The 26,080-nt window shown below is 34.5% G+C and overlaps 1 protein-coding gene across 2 annotated transcripts in view; it reads right to left on the minus strand.

Annotated features, from left to right (window-relative positions):
- The window catches only part of LOC125657686 (uncharacterized), a 125,610-nt gene that overhangs the window by 97,197 nt on the left and 2,333 nt on the right, over positions 1-26,080 (minus strand). Inside the window, exons 2-5 of one of the 2 annotated variants that reach the window (XM_056148799.1) lie at positions 20,004-20,078; positions 18,201-18,352; positions 12,494-12,647; positions 1,988-2,053 (exon numbers count right to left, since the gene is read on the minus strand). In XM_056148799.1, the coding sequence (XP_056004774.1) occupies positions 1,988-2,053; positions 12,494-12,647; positions 18,201-18,315 (335 nt within the window). In that variant the 5' untranslated portion in view covers positions 18,316-18,352; positions 20,004-20,078. The remainder of the gene's footprint in view (positions 1-1,987; positions 2,054-12,493; positions 12,648-18,200; positions 18,353-20,003; positions 20,079-26,080) is intronic. The other variant, XM_048888413.2, reaches the window with a different exon arrangement.

Consider the following 26,080-nt stretch of genomic DNA (forward strand, 5'->3'; position numbering starts at 1 on the left):
ACAATATGTGGGGTCTATAATCTCAGACAGACTGATTATTGTAATTACAACATCTACAACATGTGGGGTCTATAATCTCAGACAGACTGATTATTGTAATTAAAACATCTACAATGTGGGGCCAATAATCTCAGACTGATTATTGTAATTACAACATCTACAATATGTGGGACCTATAATCTCAGACAGACTGATTATTGTAATTACAACATCTACAACATGTGGGGTCTATAATCTCAGACAGACTATTGTAATTACAACATCTACAATATGTGGGGTCTATAATCTCAGACTGATTATTGTAATTACAACATCTACAATATGTGTGGTCTATAATCTCAGACAGACTGATTATTGTAATTACAACATTTACAACATGTGGGGTCTATAATCTCAGACATACTGATTATTGTAATTACAACATCTACAACATGTGGGGTCTATAATCTCAGACATACTATTGTAATTACAACATCTACAATATGTGGGGTCTATAATCTCAGACAGACTGATTATTGTAATCAAAACATCTACAATGTGGGGCCAATAATCTCAGACTGATTATTGTAATTACAACATCTACAATATGTGGGACCTATAATCTCAGACAGACTGATTATTGTAATTACAACATCTACAATATATGGGGTCTATAATCTCAGACAGACTGATTATTGTAATTACAACATCTACAATATGTGGGGCTATAATCTCAGACTATTATTGTAATTACAATATGTGGGGCCTATAATCTCAGACAGACTGATTATTGTAGGTACAACATCTACAACATGTGGGGCCTATAATCTCAGACAGACTGATTATTGTAATTACAACATCTACAACATGTGGGGTCTATAATCTCAGACAGACTGATTATTGTAATTACAACATTTACAACATGTGGGGTCTATAATCTCAGACAGACTATTGTAATTACAACATCTACAATATGTGGGGTCTATAATCTCAGACAGACTGATTATTGTAATTACAACATCTACAATATGTGGGGTCTATAATCTCAGACAGACTGATTATTGTAATTACAACATCTACAATATGTGGGGTCTATAATCTCAGACAGACTGATTATTGTAATTACAACATCTACAACATGTGGGGTCTATAATCTCAGACAGACTATTGTAATTACAACATCTACAATATGTGGGGTCTATAATCTCAGACTGATTATTGTAATTACAACATCTACAATATGTGGGGCCAATAATCTCAGACTGATTATTGTAATTACAACATCTACAACATGTGGGGTCTATAATCTCAGACAGACTATTGTAATTACAACATCTACAATATGTGGGGTCTATAATCTCAGACTGATTATTGTAATTACAACATCTACAATATGTGGGGCCTACATGTATAATCTCAGTCTGATTATTGTAATTACAACATCTACAATATGTGGGGCCTATAATCTCAGACTGATTATTGTAATTACAACATCTACAATATGTGGGGCTATAATCTCAGACTATTATTGTAATTACAATATGTGGGGCCTATAATCTCAGACAGACTGATTATTGTAGGTACAACATCTACAACATGTGGGGCCTATAATCTCAGACAGACTGATTATTGTAATTACAACATCTACAACATGTGGGGTCTATAATCTCAGACAGACTGATTATTGTAATTACAACATCTACAATATGTGGGGTCTATAATCTCAGACAGACTATTATTGTAATTACAATATGTGGGGTCTATAATCTCAGACAGACTGATTATTGTAATTACAACATCTACAATATGTGGGGTCTATAATCTCAGACAGACTATTATTGTAATTACAATATGTGGGGCCTATAATCTCAGACAGACTGATTATTGTAGGTACAACATCTACAATATGTGGGGCCCTATCAGACCTTATATTCATCGGATTCATTATAAAGATTGTACGTGTACATTATTTTCGGCACATATTTCCCTAATAAAGTACAAAACTTACATTTTTGTGACAGATGACGTGAATGAATCCACAGTGAGGTTATCAAAAGTGTATCCCTTTATGACACTGAAAAACAGATATTTTTAATGTTTATAAGTCAACTGAAATCAAATTACACAAGAATTTTTTTTCTTAAAAACGAAATATCTCCATTCCCTATGAGGTCAAAATGACCACACATGTCCTATTTGTGAGTGTTGACAACATGTAACAGAGAAATGCTGGAAAGTTAAAGCTTATCTGTGATTTAACCAAACGAATAACCTTGACTTTGGTCACATGCCTCCAGTTCATTAACTCGACATTCCACAGACGTTCCTGTACTTAGCCATAATCTAGTTGAACATTAATCATAGCCTGGTTAAACACTAGTCATAGCCTGGTTAAACATTAGTCATAGCCTGGTTAAACATTAGTCATAGCCTGGTTAAATACTAGTCATAGCCTGGATAAACATCAGTCATAGCCTGGTTAAATACTAGTCATAGCCTGGGTGAACATTAATCGTAACCTGGTTGAACATTAATCATAGCCTGGTTAAACATTAGTCATAGCCTGGTTAAATACTAGTCATAGCCTGGTTAAACACTGGTCATAGCCTGATTAAATTCTAGTCATAGCCTGGTTAAATACTAGTCATAGCCTGGTTAAACATTAGTCATAACCTGGTTAAACATTAGTCATAGCCTGGTAAAACACTAGTCATAGCCTGATTAAGCATTAGTCATAGTCTGGGTGAACATTAGTCATAGCCTGGTTAAATACTAGTCATAGCCTGGTTAACCATTACTCATAGCCTGGTTAAACATTAGTCATAACCTGGTTAAATACTACTCATAGCCTGGTTATACATTAGTCATAGCCTGGTTAAACATTAGTCGTAGCCTGGGTGAACATTAGTCATAGCGTGATTAATTAAACACTAGTCACAGCCTGGTTAAATACTAGTCATAGGTGATCACGTGACATGGACACGGAGTAGGAGAGGAAAAAGTAAGCTCCGCTGAATTTCTCAATATCTTGTATATTTAAAGTTCCACAGAACTCTTCTGGTGCAGAGTACCCGATAATATCATACTTTATGTGATAAGACTTTTTTTCTTGGATTCTTGGCGTGTTGTGGTGTGTTTGAAGTGTTGTTGACATCGAACTGTTTTTTCAAAATGTCGACGGAGACTCCGAGCTCAAGGAAAGAGGAGAAAAAACATGACAAAAAAGCACCAGAGAATACGCAGAAAGCATCGGAAAGAAGGTTAGTGCAGTTGAGTTTACAGTCAGTTAAAAAAACGGTAGTTTCAGAAAAACAGCTGCATAAGAAACAGAGATCAAGTAGTTCGGACATCGATACCCCTAGTGGAGCCCCCGACATATTGAATGACTTGAGTAAAATTCAGCAAAGCTTGCATGAAATACAACAAACAATAGTGAATAAGAATGATGTAAAGGAAATAATTGCATCCATTATTGTAGAAGTGAAATCGGAATTAAAACAAGAAATTCTGACAGAAATTAAACAAACCATTAAAGAAGATTTGAAATCGGAGATCGCGGACGAAGTCAGAGAAACTTTCGATCAAAAAATAGACAACAAAGCCAGAGATTTCGAACGTCAAGTGAAAGAAATGGCAGATGGGCTCAATTTAGATCTTGAAACTATGCGGGAGAAATTCGTTGGACAAAATCGTGAACTGAGATCACTGAAAGAAACCCTAAAACAATGCCAAATCATGTCAGGGGATGCCTTACAATTAGCTAATTACAATCAACAGTACTCCCAAAAAAACAACATAAAATTTTTGGGTTGGAAATTTAAGAGACAAGGGACGAGGATCTGAGATCGGATTTATGTACCATTCTGAAACAAAAAGTTGGCGTAGATTTAAATCCAAAGGATGTGTTGGCAATCCATAGATTACCAAATGGAAAGCATGGTGGACCTAGACCAGTCATTGCGACATTCATATCAACAGAGATTAAAGTGAAAGTGATTAAAAAACGATCAAATGAGGAACTAAAAAAGAGCTTTCTTATGTTTGACCATATCACGCCAAGGAACGCCAAACTGATCAGTGTTCTAAAGGAAGACCCTCGGATTTTGTCAGCTTGGATCTATAATGGCAAAATATTTGCCTTAGATAAGGACAACATCAGACACAAATTTGATATCCTGGACTCTGTGGACGACAAAGTGAAACGATAACTTTCAAATATTAGCGGAGTCAAATACGAGACTGTTTACATTGGGATCGTAAGGTGATCAGGATCGGGATGATCAAAATAATTTGTAACTTTCGTTTTTGTGTGTGTATAGTGTGTGCAAGCGTGAGAATGATAGGTATGAGAGGACTAGTTCATCAAAGGTATACTTTATAGGATTTAGTCTATTTCATTTAGTGAATTTGTTTTCCATTTTGATGTGTAAAACCGAATGGATGATGTGATAAAAATAGCATCGGTGAATTGTCAGGGCATAGCTACAGATTCTAAGAGACAAGATGTACTGAACTTTTACAAAAAACAAAATTATTCAATAATTTGTTTACAAGATACTCACTTTACACCCCAGGTGGAACCATTTATTGAAACACAGTGGGGATATAAATGCATATTCAATTCGTACAAGTCGAATTCAAGAGGCGTGTGCTTCCTTATTTTAACAATAATTTCGAATTTAAAATTCACAATGAGAGTAGGGATGACGAGGGAAACCTTTTAGCTATTGACATTACTATTGAAGATAACCGAGTAACTATTATAAATATATATGGTCCAAATACTGATAACCCAAGCTCGTTTAGACTATATATTGATATCAGAAAGCCTCTCAAATATGGTGGAAAAGTTTTCTATTAAGCCTGAATATAGGTCAGACCATTCAGTAGTAGTGATAGAGTTAAAATTTAATACATTTAAAAGGGGTCGTGGACTTTGGAAATTCAATAACAGTCTACTGACAGATAAAATCTATACAGAAAAGGTCAAACAAACTATACTTAAAGTACAAAACCAATATCTACATGCTGACAATACAGACAACAATTATAGTATTTTTCTCGAAGTTCTTCTCATGGAAATTCGAAGTATAACAATTTCACACTCTTCTTTTAAGAAAAAAGAAAGAGACAGGCTTGAAAAAAAATTACTGGAAGAGATTGAAATCATAGAGTCGGACTATAACACTAATTTTAAACTTTTAGAGGAAAAAAAGGTTGAACTTGAAAATGTAAGGAAGGAAAAATTACAAGGTCACATCATTAGATCGCGGGCTAAATGGGTAGAAGAGGAAAAACCTAGAAAATATTTAGAATCCCGTAATTTTTTAAACAAAACTATCAAAAAAGTAGAAACACATAAAGATCAGGTCATATATGACCAATCAGATATTCTTCATCATGTCAAAGATTTTTATGAAATTCTTTACACATGTAAAGATTCAGATCTCTTAGATATAAGAGATCTGAATCTTTACATAAAAGTCTCGGACACCCCTAGGTTAGACAAGACAACTTCAAACTCTTTGGATGACAAGATATCTGAAAGTGAAATATATACAGTTCTTAAAAATATGAAAAATAATAAATCAATGGAAGTGATGGCTTCACTGTAGAATTTTTAAATTTTTTTTGGAAGGACCTCAAAAACCACATTGTATCAGCTGTTAATCATATTTTTGAGAAAAAGGAACTCCCTATATCACAAAGACTGGGGATTATTACATGTTTGCCAAAGGTGACAAACCCAGACAATTTCTGAAAAACTGGCGTCAAATTACTCTTCTAAATGTGCTTTATAAACTTATATCAGGGTGTCTCAGTTATAGAATAAAATCTACCTTAGATTATTTGATATCGGAAACTCAGTCTGGGTTTATAAAAGGCCGGTACATAGGAGAAAACACTAGGTTTGTGTATGATCTCATGTCTTTCACTGAATCCAGCAACACACCAGGTTTACTTGTACTGATAGATTTTGAAAAGGCTTTTGACTCTATATCTTGGAATTTTATATATAAAGTTTTAAGTTATTTTGGTTTTGGGGATTGCATAATTACTTGGATAAAAATCTTAAATACAAATATTAAAGCATCTGTATTACAAAGTGGTTTCCTATCAGAGCAATTTGATATACAGAGAGGCTGCACAAGGCGAGCCTATTGCTCCTTATTTATTTATTCTTTGTGCAAAAATTTTAGCTATTCTTGTGAAACAGAATGCAGATATCAAAGGTATAATAGTGAATGGTAAGGAACACAAAATTTCCCAATATGCTGACGACACAACTTTGGCTCTTGATGGTTCACCAAAATCTCTTTTTACTGCACTTGACACTATAGACTACTACTCAAGTTTCTCTGGATTAAAAATAAACAGCTCAAAAACAAAAATTGTTTGGATAGGCTCTACAAAATTCTCTAGTCAAGTATATCACCATACAAGATGGAAACTAGAGTGGGGATGCACTACTTTCAACTTACTAGGAATATAATTTCCTGTGGATATGAAAAAAATAGTCGATTTAAATTATAATATTCAGATACCAAAAATTAAAGCATTGATACACCAGTGGAATAGAAGAATACTCACCCCCATTGGTCGAGTCAGTCACCAAAACACTGCTTTTACCTATTAAGCTAAACCATCTGTTTATTACACTACCAAATCCTGATAAAGATATCTTGTCTTTTCTGAATAACTGTTTTTTTGAATTTATATGGAATTCAAAGATTGACAAGGTCAATTAGAGACAAATTGTCACCCAAGATTACTTACAATGTAAAAGGTGGCATGAAAATGGTTGAGGTGAAAAATTTTATAATGTCTTTAAAATGTTCTTGGATTAAAAGATTAACAAACAGTCACAAACCATGGGTGGATATTTTTTTGGCAGTACATGGCAATGAGGTGGTAAAAAAAATGATAGATTTTGGAGATGAAAATATTTATACTATTATAAACCATAGCAATGATTTTTGGCGTGATGTTTTTCAATCATGGTTAGCAATGATTCGAGCAATGGATGAAAAGTATTCCATGCAAAAACTCAGTTCTATTCCAGTATGGCATAACACAAATATGTTTATTATACTTTCATGTAAAATACTCGAACCTGATTGGTCGAGAAGCATTTGAAAAAACATATTGTTACCCTCTGAGAACAGAAAACACGCGATCCAGGGTGATAGTATCTAGCAACGGGTAACAGTACTTGACAACAGGTGATATTATAAAAAATTATCACATGCGTCAAATTTATGCGTGTACGGTTCGCCGTAGATTGCTAGACGACGTCGTTTGAGCGTTTGTAATAAACGCGAGTACCCGCATCGAAATACGAAATATCGCATGACAGTGATTGATCAAATGTCAACAGACGTAAGTTTTTCTGCTTTTTCCAGTTTACATAACATTCAGTATAATAAAACAAATATTGCATGTATTTGAGGGTAACATTGAAATTTTCACCCCTCGAGAAACCATTGTCAACCTCGGCTATGCCTCGGTTGACAATGGTTTTCTCGGGGTGAAAATTTTCAATGTTACCCTCAAATACATGCAATATTTATATAGTGTTGGTAATAAAGACATTTATGTTAAAACATGGTATCAACATGGTGTGAAAATAATTGGAAACTTTTTAGATGAATATGGAAATTTTTTATTACTACAAGATTTCTCAAAAATTTAGACTAGCAAATGTATGTACAATGCAATACAACAGTATTACCTGTACTATATCTAAGTTTTTAAAGACTTTGTCTGTTAAGAGATCAGATGTTAAAAAAAATTGTACACCATTTATTCCTTTTTACTTTGAATTTATACTGTTGAATGATAAATGTTCCAGAGTGTTATATGATATGATAAATAGTAATGATCTCATACCCAAATCAATTCAAAAATGGAACACTGAATTATCTGAACATTTAGAAGGCAATGTTTCTGTCAAAGAGCTGTTTAAAGTTTGTTTTAAAACAAGTATTGATACCCAAGTTCAGTGATTGCAGTACCGAATTCTTTACAAGCTTCTTCCTACGAAATATTACCTCAAGAAAATCAGTATAATTTCAGATGACTGTTGTTCGTTTTGTAAAGATAATGTAGAAACAATGCAACATATGTTTATATCTTGTTCTTATACTTTAGCACTTTGGAATAATCTTAGCATGCATATTTTCAGAAAAACATAAAAAAGAATTGGTTTTAATGTTAGTAATGTTATTTTTGGTGAAACACCTCTCAGTTTGTGTAATAAAGTTGTTAATTTCATAATTCTGTATACCAAACAATATGTTTTCAATTGTTCAAAACAAAACAAAATTCCTCATATTACTGGGCTGATACATTATCTTTCTTTCAAATACAAAATTGAAAAATTTGTAGCAATTAAATCATGTGAAGTTTTGAAATTTGACAGACTTTGGGAAAACTGGAAAATTATTTTTGATCTGTAACCTAGAATAAGAAGTATTCAACCAATAATGCTGAACTAGTAGTGTGAAAGAGTGTGAGAATGTATAAAATGATTAATATGTATCTTCATTACTATTACTGATGATTATGTGAATATGGAAAAAGAATGAATTATAAAAAAAAAAAAAAAAAAAAAAAAAAAATACTAGACATAGCCTGGGTGAACATTAGTCATAGCCTGAGTAAACATTAGTCATAGCCTGGTTAAATACTAGTCATAGCCTGGTTAAACATTAGTCATAGCCTGGTTAAATACTAGTTATAACCTGGTTAAACATTAGTCATAGCCTGGTTAAATACTAGTCATAGCCTGGTTAAACATTAGTCATAGCCTAGTTAAACATTAGTCATAGCCTGGTTAAATACTAGTCATAACCTGGTTAAACATTAGTCATAGCTTGGTTAAACATTAGTCAGAGCCTGGGTAAAAATTACTCATAGCCTGGTTAAATATTAGTCATAACCTGGTTAAAAACTAGTCATAGCCTGGGTGAACATTGGTCATAACCTGGTTGAACATTGGTCATAGTGTGGTTAAATATTAGTCATAGTCTGGTTAAATACTACTCATAGCCTGGTCAAACATTAGTCATAGCCTGGTGGAACATTAGTCACAACCTGGTTAAATACTAGTCATAGCCTGGTTGAACATTAGTCATATCCTGGTGGAACACAAGTCATAACCTGGTTAAACACTAGTCATAGCCTGGTTAAACATTAGTCATAGCCTGATCAAACACTAGTCATAGCCTGGTTAAACATTAGTCATAGCCTGGTTAAACATTAGTCATAGCCTGGTTAAATACTAGTCATAGCCTGGTTAAACATTAGTCATAGCCTGGTGGAACATTAGTCATAGCCTGGTTAAATACTAGTCATAGCCTGGTTAAACATTAGTCATAGCCTGGGTGAACATTAGTCATAGCTTGGTTAAACATTAGTCAGAGCCTGGGTAAAAATTACTCATAGCCTGGTTAAATATTAGTCATAACCTGGTTAAAAACTAGTCATAGCCTGGGTGAACATTGGTCATAACCTGGTTGAACATTGGTCATAGTGTGGTTAAATATTAATCATAGCCTGGTTAAATACTAGTCATAGCCTGGTCAAACATTAGTCATAGCCTGGTGGAACATTAGTCATAACCTGGTTAAATACTAGTCATAGCCTGGTTGAACATTAGTCATAGCCTGGTGGAACACAAGTCATAACCTGGTTAAACACTAGTCATAGTCTGGTTAAACATTAGTCATAGCCTGATCAAACACTAGTCATAGCCTGGTTAAACATTAGTCATAGCCTGGTTAAACATTAGTCATAGCCTGGTTAAAAATTAGTCATAGCCTGGTTAAATACTAGTCATAGCCTGGTTAAACATTAGCCATAGCCTGGTTAAATACTAGTCATAGCCTGGTTAAACATTAGCCATAGCCTGGTGGAACATTAGTCATAGCCTGGTTAAATACTAGTCATAGCCTGGTTAAACACTAGTCATAGCCTGGTTAAACATTAGTCATAGCCTGGGTGAACATTAGTCATAGCCTGAGTAAACACTAGTCAAAGCCTGGTTAAATACTAGTCATAGCCTGAGTAAACATTAGTCATAACCTGGTTAAACACTAGTCATAGCCTGGTTAAACACTAGTCATAGCCTGGTTAAACATTAGTCATAGCCTGGGTGAACATCTCATACCTAATTAACCTTGACAGTGCTTCAAGTCGCATCTGCTATCAGGTCGAAAAATGGCGACCTCGAAAGATTTCTGGTCGCCATTTTCAAATTTCTAGTCGCCATTTTCAAAATTTCTACTCACCATGGTAAAAGATTTTGTAAATAAGACTTACAAGTTGGGTTTTTTTTTTATTTGAATATCTTTCAAGAAAAAACTCATGCATGCATTTTGTTTGTTTTATTTTTAAACTGAATAGAAATGTGCTGTGAAACATGCTGGATGCTAACAAGTCAAGTATTTACTCTGGCAAAAGTTGTATTGCATTGGCCGGCCGGCCGAGGCCATCCTGTATATTTTACAGTACGCTTCTGGAGAAGAAAACCCAGCGTTCCACATAAGGTCCTTAATAAGTGGGTCTTCACTGCTTATGCGAATAATTTAAGAGCTTCTACTTTTGTTGGATCTTTTGCTGAACAATCAGTACCAGCATATATAACAACACTACATCCCGAGTTTGTAATTGTCTTTGAAAATTAGCAGCAATAGTTGCCCCGCTCAACTTACTGCTAATAATGCAGTCACAAACACATGGCTCTTACTGTTACCGTGAATAGTCACATTCTACGTTTGAAAAATGTACACCCGGTTGTGGCAAAATCGGACAATGGCCGGGTGTCCAGAAATGATGGACGTTTCTGGCTGATTGGCCTCAAAACTTCTGCAAAACATTTTGCCATCTCTGTATATCAACCACGAAAATTCCTTCAGCCATTTCAGGACTGGGGTTCTTTACTTTTGCTTTTTCTTCAGATACAACTACACCGTCTTTAGATGAAGAACCTTCTCCGTGTGATTCTTGAATTTTTTTGTTACATGTACTAGGCTAAGGCTTCTACTTTTCACTACCAGTTGATAAATCCAAAGTGCTCTAACCCTCGTTTCCCACCATATTGATTCGTAGACCAAGACTGAAAAATATTTATTCAGACTTCCGATCCCGATTATAAAATTTTATTGGATGTCCAAATTTTCTCCACTCGCAAAAATGTGACTTGATTATAATCTTTAGTCGCAAAATTTATTTTCTGGTCGCAAAAAAACTCACAACTTAGAGCACTGCTTGACAACAGCAATAAGCAGTAACATGTAAGTTTGAAGTCATTTCATGTCAGAAAAGCAAAGTTTTGTACACCATTTCAATCTCTCAATTACCCTGTGACCTTGATGAAATAACCTTGATACAAAGTCATTACACCATCTTCATATCATATCATTATATTGCTACAACATACAAAAGTTTGAAATCACTCCATACAAAGGGAATATAGGTGTACATCTGTAGTTAGGTCATGATTCTGTAACAAGACAAGAATTAATCATGAAGAAACAATGTCTTAACCCTGTCAAAAAGAGACATAATTCTTAGTTTTAAAGAATCCTTCCTTATCACTACTTACACTGTTGAACTGCTGCACCCTGCAACTTTCTAATCATTACTTACACTGTTGAACAGCTGCACACTGTGACTTCCTGATCACTACTTACACTGAGGAACTGCTGCACACTGTGACTTCCTGATCATTACTTACACTGTCGAACTGCTGCACCCTGTGACTTCCTGATCACTACTTACACTGTTGAACTGCTGCACCCTGTGACTTCCTGATCACTACTTACACTGTTGAACTGCTACACACTGTGACTTCCTTATCACTACTTACACTGTTGAACAGCTGCACACTGTGACTTCCTGATCACAACTTACACTGTTGAACTGCTGCACACTGTGACTTCCTGATCGCTACTTACACTGTTGAACTGCTACACACTGTGACTTCCTTATCACTACTTACACTGTTGAACTGCTGCACCCTGCAACTTTCTAATCACTACTTACACTGTTGAACAGCTGCACACCGTGACTTCCTGATCATTACTTACACTGTCGAACTGCTGCACCCTGTGACTTCCTGATCACTACTTACACTGTTGAACTGCTGCACCCTGCAACTTCCTGATCACTACTTACACTGTTGAACAGCTGCACACTGTGACTTCCTGATCACAACTTACACTGTTGAACTGCTGCACACTGTGACTTCCTGATCGCTACTTACACTGTTGAACTGCTACACACTGTGACTTCCTTATCACTACTTACACTGTTGAACAGCTGCACACTGTGACTTCCTGATCACAACTTACACTGTCGAACTGCTGCACTCTGTGACTTCCTGATCACTACTTACACTGTTGAACTGCCAGATTGCTACTTACACTATTGAACTGCTGCAAACTGACTTCCTGATCACTACTTGCACTGTTGAACTGCTGCACACTGTGACTTCCTGATCGCTACTTACACTGTTGAACCACTGCATCCAGTGACAATGCGCTTCGTCTCATCACAGTTACACCCCCCACTGCATTCCCGACCACTGTCGGACCCAGACGACAGGAAGTAATGGTCTATTATTGTAGCGATATCACTCCACAGTCCCTCAAATGAGTTCGTTGCTGGAAAGAAATTCAAATATTTCTCTAGTCTTTATGAGCTAACTATTACACCTGTGGAATATGGTCAATGATCGCTGAACGGTTTGGGAACAGACGGTTTGATTGGGGAATGAAAGCTGTAAAGTTTGAACAGAATGGTTCTTGACGAGAACACAATGGATACTGTCTAAAATGGAATGCTTGAAGATGGAGGACAAACAGTCTAGGTCAAGAACAGAATGCTTTGGCTTAAGATGGAAATGAACTGATTGGCTTTGATATTTTAAACTCGGCTTTTCAGATTTTTTCTGCACCTTTTAGATATGAGCAACATTGTGAAAAAAAGAGAACAAGAGGCCCATAGGCCTTATCTTTCACCTGAGTACTAGTGAGAAAGTATCACTACTCCCAAGGGCTATGAAATCTAAAAAAAAAATCTGTTCTGAATATCTAAGCTAAATTCTAATGTTGGCCTGAGCAACAGTATAAAACAAGATGTGTAAAATTCCCATTTTTTGTACATCCTTTCCTGCTATTCCTAAGTATGCATTTAGATTTTATACAGTATCAGCAAACTTACAGATAAATACTGTATATAAGTTTGGACCCACCCAGGGGTCAGAACCCCTACCCCGGGGATCATCAAATTTACAATTTTGGTAAAGGACTACCTGCTATATCAATTTAGTATCAATAACACTAAAGATGTTATTTGTGTTTTACAATCATATAAACACTATATAGTAAGTTTGGTCCCGCCATGGGGTCAGAACCTCTACCATGGGGATTATGAAATTTACAATTTTGGTGAAGGCTTTCCTGCTCTACATCACTAGGTATTTAGTTTTTCTTAAACGTACGGTTGTAGAGATTGAAAAAGATTTTTGAAAATTGGTCAATTTTGGGCAGTTTTTGTCCCGCCCCTAAGGCCCCAGGGGTGCAGGAATCCTGAAATTTACAATTTATGTCCCCCTCGTTCCAAAGATGCTTCTGAATCATACCAAATTTGAAAAGAATTGGACTGATAGTTATCAAGAAGAAGTTAAAAATGTTTAATCGTTAATGCAGATGGGGAGTTTTTTTGCCACAATTAAAGATTTACCAAATAATTTATCTAAAAATGTCATCATTTTAAAGTGGATGAAAATAAATTAAAACATACATGTGACTTCTAGTTCACATTAAAATATATAGCAACCCATTACATGTTCTGCAATTCATATAGAACGGCTTTTAAATATAAGTTTCACCTTTAAACTCAGAAATGTCAGGATTTTCTTTTAAATTATATGATTTTGAAATATTTTTAAGTTTAGATACTTAAAACAAGAGGCCCATGGGCCACATCGCTCACCTGAGTCACCTTGGCTCATATTTAAAGATTTTTCCTATATATTTACATGTAAAACTTTGTTCCCTATTGTGAACCCAACCTACTCTCAGGGGCCATGGTTTTTTCAAAATTGAATCTGGACTATGTCAGGAAGCTTTCGTGTGAATGTAAACTTTTCTGGCCCAGTGATTTTTCAGAAGATTTTTAATGATTTTCCCTATACATTTGTATGTAAAACTTTGATCCCCATTTGTCGCCTCATCTTACCCCCGAAGACCATGATTTGAACAAACTTAAATCTGCACTATGTCAGGAAGCTTTCATGTAAATCTCAGCTTTTCTGGCTCAGTGGTTCTTGAGAAGAAGATTTTTAAAGATTTTCCTTACATATTTGTATGTAAAACTTTGATCCCCTATTGTAGTCCCATCATACCCCAGGGGGGGGATGATTTGAACAAACTTAAATCTGCACGATGTCAGGAAGCTTTCATGTAAATCTCAGCTTTTCTGGCTCAGTGGTTCTTGAGAAGAAGATTTTTCCTTGTGGCCCCATCCTACCCCCCGAGGGCCATGATTTGAACAATTTCGATTCTGCACTATGTCAGGAAGTTTTCCTGTAAATTACAGCTTTTCTGACCCAGTGGTTCTTGAGAAGAAATTTTTTAAAGGACCCCACCCTATTTTTACATTTTTGTGATTATCGCCCCTTTGAAAGGGACATGGCCCTTCAATTGAAAAAAACTTGAAAGCCTTTTACACAAGGATGCTTTTGGTTAAGTTTGGTTGAAATTGGCCCAGTGGTTCTAAAGAAAAAGTCGAAAATGTAAAAAGTTTACAGACAGACGGACAGATAACGGACAACAGGCGTAACTGTATAATATGTAGCTCGTTAAACCATGTACAAGGGCATTTGTTGATCGAAATTTAAATTATATATTTCTTAAAATAAAAATGCTAGTACACAAAATTACAGTCCTGTAGTGGAACCGCTGATTCTGAAGTGTCATTAATGGAGATGCAACATTTTCATTCATGATTTACTCTGTTTCCAATGTTGAATTGTATGAGTTTTTATAGCAGCGAGTTTACATCAAGTATTTCCAGCTGATTAGAAGTCAAAAGAAACAACTTTGCTCCATTTAGATAATTTTTTTGAAACATCTTTCCTCTAAAAAGTGCCGAGTAAATACGATGTAGTTGTCAATGTTTATCAATAGATCAGTGTAAAACGTACTAAACAATATTATGTGTTTATCATCATAAATGTATCAAAAATAAACAGTTTCAAAAAATTCCAACATTTGAAATCAAAAATTGTTAGTAATGAAAAAACACAGACAAGAGGCCATAGGTCACATTACTCACCTGTGTCACCTAGACCCTGCTGTTGTTCAAAGATCTTGTCACAAGAAATGTACATACGAAATATGAGAGCCTTTTCAATCACCATTCAAAAGTTATGAGCAAGGTCAGTATTTCAGACAGACAGACAGACAAGACAAAACAACTCAAGGATAGACATGAACTTTTCATCTCACTTGCCCTTCGAGCAAGTAGACTCCGAGTTTTACTTGTCCAAATGAAAAACTTAGTTGTCCAAAATATTTTAGATTCTAATAAGCCTGTCAACCAGTAATTTTAATTATCTCTCTCTGTCAAGTGGTGATACAGTACGATCTACTAGAATGGGCCTTCATTATAATCTGACGATTCGTTAAAGAAAACACTATATGGAGTTGGACTTTACTTTCTAAAGCTTGATATTCATCAAGCTTAACACAATTATTATAATAATCACATTTCCTACTGAAAAAATCACTTGCCCCATCGGGCAAGTGTATATTGAGTTTCACTTGTTCGAACTGGTTTTTTAATTGCCTTGGGCAATTGGTCACAACCATTAATGTCGATCCCTGCAACTATAGCTGTAAGGGCATTAAAAAAATTGAATCAACACAACTTGGGAACATTTGCATTTAAATTTGATTTAATGTGGCCTAGCTACTCTTGAAAAGAAGAAGTTTAAATCAATTTCTTGTATATTCCCATAAAAGCTTTGATTTCATATTGTAGCCTCACCCTACCCCAATGTCCCTGAATTGATCAAACTTAAATCTGAAAAACCTAGAGATATACTTGCATATCCATACAATTAATCATGGCCTTACTACTGTCGAAATGAGGATTTTTAGAGATTTTTCCCTATACATCCCCAGGTAATACTCTGATCCTCTATTATTGCCCCACTCCACTTCAGAGGGCCAAAAGTTGAACAAACTTGAATCTGCACTATTTAAGGAGGCTTGCATATTAACATGACTAACCGTGGTCTTACTGTTCTTGAGAAGAAGATTCTACAATATTTTTCCTATATACTTTGATCCTCTATTGTGGCCCCACCCTACCCCTGGGGGTCATGATTTGAATCCTGGGGGTCATAATTTGAATAAACTTGAATCTATACTCAATGTCAGAATTTAAACTTGTCATGTAATTTTCAATTTTTCAGTCGTTCTTTAAAAGAAGACTTGTTAGCAAGATCACCCATCGTGGCACCATTCTACCTCTGAGGGCCAAGATTTAATTAATTTCAACTTTTCTGGTCCAGTGGTTCTCAAGAAGATCTTTAAATATTGATTATCTCCCTTTGCAAGGATTCATGGACCTTCAATCAAACAAACATGATCCCCCATCACCCAAGTTTGTTTGAAATATTGGCCCAGTGGTTCTGGAGAAAAAGACAATAATGTGAAAAGTTAACTGACAGACAGACAGATGACAGACAAAAGCTCACTTGAACTTTCAGCTCAAGTGAGCTAAAAATGAAATATATATCATTTAAAAAAAAATTGAGTAACATTGTGGAAGGGAGCCAACAAAACTGTCATAAATATGGATCAATTAAACAGCTTACAGGGCAATGATTGATGGCCCCCAGGGAGAAAAAATGGAGCAATCTACATATTAAGCGTCAATGGACAATAGACCATAATTAACTTATAAGGCTATCAAGCTTTTTATGCATCATGTAAAGGTGTCTATATATTATATCATAAATTTAATAATGAAAACGGTGAAAATTCCAATTAGTAGAACCGCTTGATTAGTTCTGTTCATGCAGTGCTTATGCGTGTGACACATTAGTGCTTTGAAGACATTCCGGTTTCTTAAGTAGTCTTTGCACTCTTTCAATTTTTATCTCGGTGGAGTTTACGATCACAGTCTAATGTTAGTTGCACTCTTTCTTGGTGCTTGATGTTTAAATCCCAATACATTCCCGGTTTCCAACTTCACAGCACAGCCTACCCTTAGTGACAAAATCGATAGCTTTACCTGAATATTTTATATTGTTGCATCAATTATCAGAGCAAACCATCTCAAAACAACATAAACAACCTCTTTTGTCCTTCTGGCTGTACTCAAAGATTCTGTGCTAAATATTTCCAGACAAGAGGGTCTGTGATAAAAATCATTTCTTTAACATACAACATCCATAACAAAGTCGCATAATAACAAAACTTATTCCATATTCCATATGAGTGGGAATATACATATGTATTACCTAAAGCCTATAAATAGAAAAGGTTTTACAGATATTGTAGATATGAGTGGGAATATACATATGTATTACCTAAAGCCTATAAATAGAAAAGGTTTTACAGATATTGTAGATTTTTTCAGTCATTAAACTATGACCAATAGCTGCAGGCATAGAGAACTTTGTGAAGTAGATAATAAATACTTGATTGATGCATTAATCAGAATGTATACTTGGGGTATGTGGTTTGTTCTGTTGTGTGCGTGGAGGGGGGGGGGTGTTATTGTATCATTCTAAGCTGAAAAGTAGTGTATTATTTGATTCTAGAATTATCTTAATTTAGTCACAACTAACTAAAAATAATAAGATCAAATCATAAGCCACAACATTTGATGTAATTCTCCTAAATTAGTTGTGACTACAGACTTTTTCCAACAGTTTTGTAAATTCGAAGAATTCGTTTAAGAAATCTAATGATACCCTAGTTGTTTCAATTGAATCCTTATTCACATAGTGAAAAAATCAAGACAGGATATCAAGAACTTCCGCAGATAGAAGTTCGAGCCACAAAGAGTCACTTCTCATCAGAAAGAGTTAGTCCTTGTTTGACTGTGCCAATAGTCAAGTATGTGTATGTAATGTCACGGAGTGCAAGCACGTACATAATTAGTCCAGGTATGTTCTGTCTATTGTATTTACTTACTGGCATAATTGATGCCCAGAGTACCATATCTTTCATTCCAATAACTAGCCCCCATCCATGTCGCTTCCACCGCACCCATCAACAGGACGAGGGACAGGTAACCATAGGCAACCATCTCCTTCTCAACAGCTGTCTGCTGCACTTACACCGATCTGAAATATATCATTGAATGTATCCCAGGATCACTCTAATGATACAAGAGTTCCATAGGCCTGAATGGTCACCTGAATTTCATACGATGAAAAACAAATTAATCAGAAAATGATGGCAACCAGAAGTATTAATCTTTGAAAAGTAAAAGTTAACATTTTCTCACAATATATAGTTCTGACTTCTAATGTTTTCTGTTTAAGAAATAAAGATAGCATTTTTGTGTATGTTGAAGGATAACCTCTGAGGTCGAGAAATGTTTCGAATAACATTTTGTGACCGAGGAGATTATCTTGTATCATACACAAAAACGAGAACTTTCTTTCTATTCTGCTTTAGAGCAGAAATATACAGCTGATCATTTACCTATACAGCTACAAATTAGGCCAGATTCTGAAACAGACAAGGCCTACATGTTTTTGGGTTGTTTTTTTTTGGGGGGGGGGGGGGGGGGGGTTGGCTGACGAAATAGGTGAGATGGTAGGGTATACTAGATCTATTTTGAAAAATATTTCAACTGGTTGAATGATTATATCAAACTGCATGCTTTGAATGCAAAGTTCAAGACTACACATACATGTACATGGAAGAGGGTTAACTTTTCTGCGTATTGACATGTTTGTTTACATGAATGCAGATGATTTATTATCAGGGATTTATTGAGATTCTTTTTACTACTGGTAAAGGGTACCTTTCCCCCTCTGAAAACAAATGAATATTTCCCCTTCCACAAGTAAAAATTCCCCTTGAAATGTAGAAACTACATTAAAATGTATGGGAATTTTAACAAAAATCATTTTATACATGTATATTCTAAGTATTTTTCTACAATTATCAAATTCTTGCAATATAGACAAGATTCAGTAATCAATCAATTGATGCGCCTATTTTTAGATATTATGTTCGGAGAATGTCCCCCTCCCCTCCCCTGGAGGAAGTTCATGATTGAATTCTCAAAAATTTCCCTTAAATATGAAATGGGTAATAACATATAAAAGCTGGATTATTATTAATAAATGACAAATGTTCTTCAGTCATTTATAAATTTGTTTTGCATGATTATAAAATTGAATAATCAGTTATCGACTTTATTGTTGCATTTGCAAAACATGAAGTGCAAGCATGGTGTGCAGAATAATGACTGCAGCATTCCTTGGATCTTGGAATTCAAAATCATGGCCTAGGCAAACTAATCTATATGTAACCTTGATCTTTACCGAATGACCTTGGTTCAAGGTCACAACACACTGTTTATGGTCACAGGCAACCTTAATGCCTAATATAAGTTTCTACTGTCTATTCATTACAAGGTTATGGCATGGAAGAAATATTTCCAGCTTTCACGTTGTCCATGTCCATTTGACCTAAATGATTCACCCTAGTTATAAAAATTTACCTAGTTTATAATTAGTATGCACTTCAAGTATGTCTCCATCATGATGTTATGGCCTATTGGAACTGAATATTTTTTTTAATTCACTTTTCGTTTTTTACCAGCAACTTTGAAATTTGCTAAAAGAATTTAAGTCAGGGTTAAGACACAATGACATGTTGCCAAGTATGAGTTTTCATTTATACAGGGCTGAGGCCCACACATCTACATGTACATGATATATTTAAAACTCTCTTTTACCCACAACCCGGCCAAATTACCTTGGCATAGACAATGTTCCACAAAGAAGTTTTGGACCAGGCACAAATTAAATGGAAGGCCATAAGACAATTTTTCTGCAATTTAAAACTGTTCAAAATAATTTTAGGCCTACTGAAATAAATTATACACTTTATGTCAGGTAAATTTTCTCAACCTGTGTAAAGGTTTGTGATGAAATTAATAATATTTCTAAAAACTTGGATATTTGACTTTACATTAATACATGTTGTACTTGATTGTACACAATCTTTAAATCTATAGATTAAATTATAAAAGAAATAAATCTCTAGGATTTTTGTCCTATGGGAGATAAATAAACAATGACAGCATTTCACCGCTTGCTTCCTTTGTTTATACAGTAAAACACAGTTACAGCAAACACACTTATAATGAATTCACACTTACAGTAAAACACAGTTACAGCTAACACACTTATAATGAATTCACACTTACAGTGAAACAGTTACAGCAAACACACTTATAATGAATGCACACTTACAGTGAAACACAGTTACAGCAAACACACATATAATGAATACACGCTTACAGTGAAACAGTTACAGCAAACACACTTATAATGAATACACGCTTACAGTAAAACACGGTTACAGCAAACACACTTATAATGAATACACACTTACAGTAAAACACAGTTACAGCAAACACACTTATAATGAATACACACTTACAGTGAAACACAGTTACAGCAAACACACTTATAATGAATACACGCTTACAGTGAAACACAGTTACAGCAAACACACTTATAATGAATGCACACTTACAGTAAAACACAGTTACAGCAAACACACTTATAATGAATACACACTTACAGTGAAACACAGTTACAGCAAACACACTTATAATGAATACACACTTACAGTGAAACACAGTTACAGCAAACACACTTATAATGAATACACACTTACAGTGAAACACAGTTACAGCAAACACACTTATAATGAATACACACTTACAGTGAAACACAGTTACAGCAAACACACTTATAATGAATACACACTTACAGTGAAACACAGTTACAGCAAACACACTTATAATGAATACACACTTACAGTGAAACACAGTTACAGCAAACACACTTATAATGAATACACGCTTACAGTAAAACACAGTTACAGCAAACACACTTATAATGAATGCACACTTACAGTAAAACACAGTTATAACAAACACACTTATAATGAATACATGCTTGCTGTGAAACAGTTACAGCAAACACACTTATAATGAATACATGCTTACAGTAAAACACAGTTACAGCAAACACACTTATAATGAATACACACTTACAGTGAAACACAGTTACAGCAAACACACTTATAATGAATACACACTTACAGTGAAACACATTTACAGCAAACACACTTATAATGAATACATACTTACAGTAAAACACAGTTACAGCAAACACACTTATAATGAATACACGCTTACAGTGAAACACAGTTACAGCAAACACACTTATAATGAATACACACTTACAGTAAAACATGGTTACAACAAACACACTTATAATGAATACACGCTTACAGTGAAACACAGTTACAGCAAACACATTTATAATGAATGCACACTTACAGTAAAACACAGTTACAGCAAACACACTTATAATGAATTAATTCATGCTTACAGCGAAGTGATTTTCATTCCCAATAATTTTAAATATATCATGAACTCATTGGATATCATGAATTACATTTATAACAGTTCAAAATTGTATGTCCCCAGCACTTCTATGTATAAGTGTGTAAAAACCTTGACATTCTGTTCAAAACCTTTACTCCGGCCATAATTGATAATCCAACATTACATAAATATGTGATTTTAAAACTTTGTAGCGTTTGAGGTGATTGCACATTTCGTACATTTTAATAAAAGTATTGCATATAAATGTATGATGTTGTGACATGCAAGTAGACACAGCTACAGGACCGAGATCTCAGAGAGAAAACTCGATCTGGACATTCTAGAGGGATACATCCCCTGTATTTTTCCCTAGAGAGCTATATAATTCTACAGTTGCAGATGTAAGCACAGATGTATGGCTATAGTTGTAGTTAAAGTTTATCTTCCTACTTTTAAGCAGTATTAAGTTTAATGTGCTCATCCTAATGTCATGAATCATAAACAGAAGTTTAAAGACTAACTAATAAAACAATAAAAGTTTGTAGTAGGATATTTTGAGAAACATTCTGGTACTTGAGTACTGGTTTAAACCCTGCTGCATATTCTAAAATCAATTTACACAGCAACACATTATCTCGCTTAAACATGTTCGAAATTCACATCAGGTATGGGGTACAGACTTAATAATCACCTTTTCTTCTATCCTGAATATGACCCCCTTTAACCATATTTTTTAAACTTTTAATTCATCAAATATGCCCGATTAAATTCGTTTATTCAGAGTCTGTCCAAACTGAAATGTTGTTTCCTCATAAAATACAGATAAAATGGTAGTTCAATAGAATTTGTTTTGAAAATTCTACAAGCCTTCGGGGCAACTCAATACAATTTAGTTTTGTACTGATCAAATGATAATGTACGTGTGTCAAATTCCATTTCTATTTTCCCCTCAAATTTAAATCCTCCATTGAATGTCTATTAACTTTCCACAAGAAAATTACGACTATTTGCTGTCCATGTAGTGGTATTTGACCATTAAGTGTAGCGTGCTAAAGCAATCAAATTGACAAGTCTTGTTTGTTAATACACATAGTCATTATGGAGGCGAGTTATTTGAGTTAATATGAAATAAACTTTTTTGTTAAGTGTTATACCTCCTGCTAAGCATTTACAAAGTAAGAAATATCTTTTTACAACGTACCTCCCAATACATGTATTTCAACGTACATGCACAATTTCATAACTTTAAAAAGTTTTCGGTTGGAAATTCGATTCAATTGTTTAAATCAATATTGATATCACCAAACATGTTGGTTATATATGAATAAGTCAATATAAACAAAATGGACCACAATTAAGTTACACAACTAACTAAATATGACAAAATGAACAGCTAATTAAAATGAATTAACTTAATTATATGTGATTACATGTGTATTTGCACATCTACTCATAGACTTAGATTTAGTTGTAGACGTTCCTCGTCTAATACGTACTTTACAAAAGTTAGAGAAATAATTTAAGTGATCTGTTTTAGCTTTGGGTATTGTTATTTAGCAATAGTCTGAATAGAAGACCTGGTTATATATTGCATGCACCTGTTCACTTTTACTAACTATGAAATATGATATCATAATCTAGAAAACTGACAAAACAATGAATAATTGAAAGTCTCATAGCTTCAATTAACAACAAAACTGATAAATCCGAAAATCATAAGGTGTACGTATTCTTCCTCCTCATTAATTATACCTTATAAGATTCTATAAATATATTTTCAAGTAATCTCAAGTTGTTGCATGCCATAAAAAGTAACTTATTAGCCTAAATAACATGCAGCATCACCTTAAACTGAGTTCTATCAACTACGAATTTTGTTGTCATAAACATTTAGAAAACAGAGGATTTAATTATCAGGAGAATTATGAGTATTTACTGTATGGTAGCCATTGCGACGATATGTTACACCATATAAAAACACTTAGAGTAATGATGCTCTCAGAATCATCCCAGATTAAGGATGTGTAACACATGTCGTCATAATGGCCGACTTCTATTGAAACACGAATGAAAGTATGAGTGTCAGCAATACATGTATATTTCTTTTAAATCTGCCTCGCTGAGTAGCTCAGTGGGTTAACATGTCGACTGCTGACAAGTATAACTTATAACAACTGTATTATGATATCACATTGACGATGTAATATTGATACACGCGTTACTGATGATGCGGTATTGTGTTATATAAATTGATGTACCCTAATACACGTTAATTATTAAACAATCATCGATCTTATTCATTGTGCATAATTCATTTTACTCAAAGTAATAATGAAATGATACAACCAAACTAGAGAAGCAATACAGTGGTTTTTGAGTGGGGTGGGGGGAATGAAGTGCATTAATTGCTAGGGTATACAGTATGTCTACATATATTTGGGACTAAATGTATACATGGTGCATATATTTGTTTGCATATACTCAAGAACCATCAGCAGGATAGGTCAAAGTTATGTTTTTCATAACTTTATAGATTTTAATTTGAAAACGTCAGTCATCTGAGGTTACGAATCTTTATTTTCCACACAAAATTCACGCCAGCTAGCATACTTCATGTATAGTCCATTAATGGCCAGTATAAGTGTTGCAGTTCACACCGTCATGTATTTTCAAAGATGAAGATTTTTCTTATATTTTACATTTCTGTTGAAATTCCCAGTCATTTGAAATAGATGTACATGTATTACATTTATGAAGATTCATACACGAATTGTTCAAAACTGCAAAACATTCATGAGGAAATGGCTCTCATTACAATTTGAAAGGATATCAAATGCAAAAACATTGGAAATGTAAATATAACAGTAAATGTATGTCTCCCTGTGGCAATATTTTAACTTTAGAATATAATGATAGTAAAACAAATATGAGTTATCTATAATCTACTAGTCAGGGGCAACCACAATACTAAGATACTGTCAGAGCAGACATTTTTAAATAACCAATCAATTTGGTTATGACATTTGACCTTGCAACTTGAAAATCAGTAGGTGTCATCTACTCTTTAGGGGGTACAAGATGTCTGTCAAGGAAAATGTTCACAATATATTGAGCAGACAATATTTTTTAATGTCCAGATTTAGTTTGACCTTTGACATTGTAATTTAAAAATCATATAAGTACATCTACTTCTTAAGGAGAACCAGCTTAGTTTGATGTCCATCACTTGACCTTTGACCTTGTGGCCAAAAAATCAATAGAGGTCATTTACTCCTTAAATAGACCAGTGTGCAAATAAAGTTTGCCCAATGGCTGTAAGCAAAGGGTACAACACTTAGTCTACCAACTGACTGACCAACACCCCGACTGACTGACAATATCCCCCCTTAGTCAAGACAACAAAAAAGGTTAGATATGCAAAAATGATTTCCATCTCTCCTTTTTTCACTTCAAGTAGAATTAACAGTTTGAAGCCATGATAACAACAACGATAAACAAACTACAAGCGTATATTTTCTCCCTGGGATTTGATTAAATGTCTCTTCCTGGTAGCGATATTTCAACACTTCTAAATTCAATCACTTTAAAGTTTCAATTGATCTTTAACTGAAGGAGTATCATAACTGTTATCATTGACTTCACGATACAACACAATCATGAAGAAGTGTTTGACATTGAAGACAGACACAGATCTAACGACCAGAAAATGTAGGAGAGACCTTCCACAGTCATTTCTATTGATCTGTTCGGTATTTTTTTTAAACATATTAATATCCTGACCAATTAATCTCAATATCACACCACTGCCAAGTACTTTTCAATCAATTCAACAAGATATGTTCTGTTCTTTACAGCATTGAAACATACATGAATGTAAATACTGTCAATCTATATTTAACACAAAAAAGATTTCCAACAATGCGGTCCACATTAAAATATGTAATCCTCTTAAATGTGTCTGGACATATTATGCAGTATGAAATTGACATGCATTTTAATTTATAATCCATTCACACATAAATTTTTGCAGGGTTAAAAAGAAATCTTGTGCATACAAATGCCTTATCATTTTCACAGCTGAACAACTTTTCATAACATGATTCAGTCATATCACAATCTAAAAGCAATTTTCTATACATGCAATGAATGCATTCTGAAAAAAATCAAACAGGAAGAAGTCTTCATTTAGTTTCATAGTTATCAATACACAAACATAAATATCATATCCACTGATAAATATGATAAATGAGGTTTATCTGTGAAGACCTCAAACAAGTCAATTAACTCCAAACTCATCAATCGTGGTAGCTCAGTGGTAGAGCATTCGCTTCGCAACCAAGAGGTTGTGAGTTCAAGCCCCACTCGTGTCATAGCCATGCCAAACCTAAGACGTAAACATAGGTAGTGATTGCTCCTTCGCCAAACGCTT

The sequence above is a fragment of the Ostrea edulis genome, chromosome 9 (assembly GCF_947568905.1).
Source record: "Ostrea edulis chromosome 9, xbOstEdul1.1, whole genome shotgun sequence".
Classification (NCBI taxonomy): domain Eukaryota; kingdom Metazoa; phylum Mollusca; class Bivalvia; order Ostreida; family Ostreidae; genus Ostrea; species Ostrea edulis.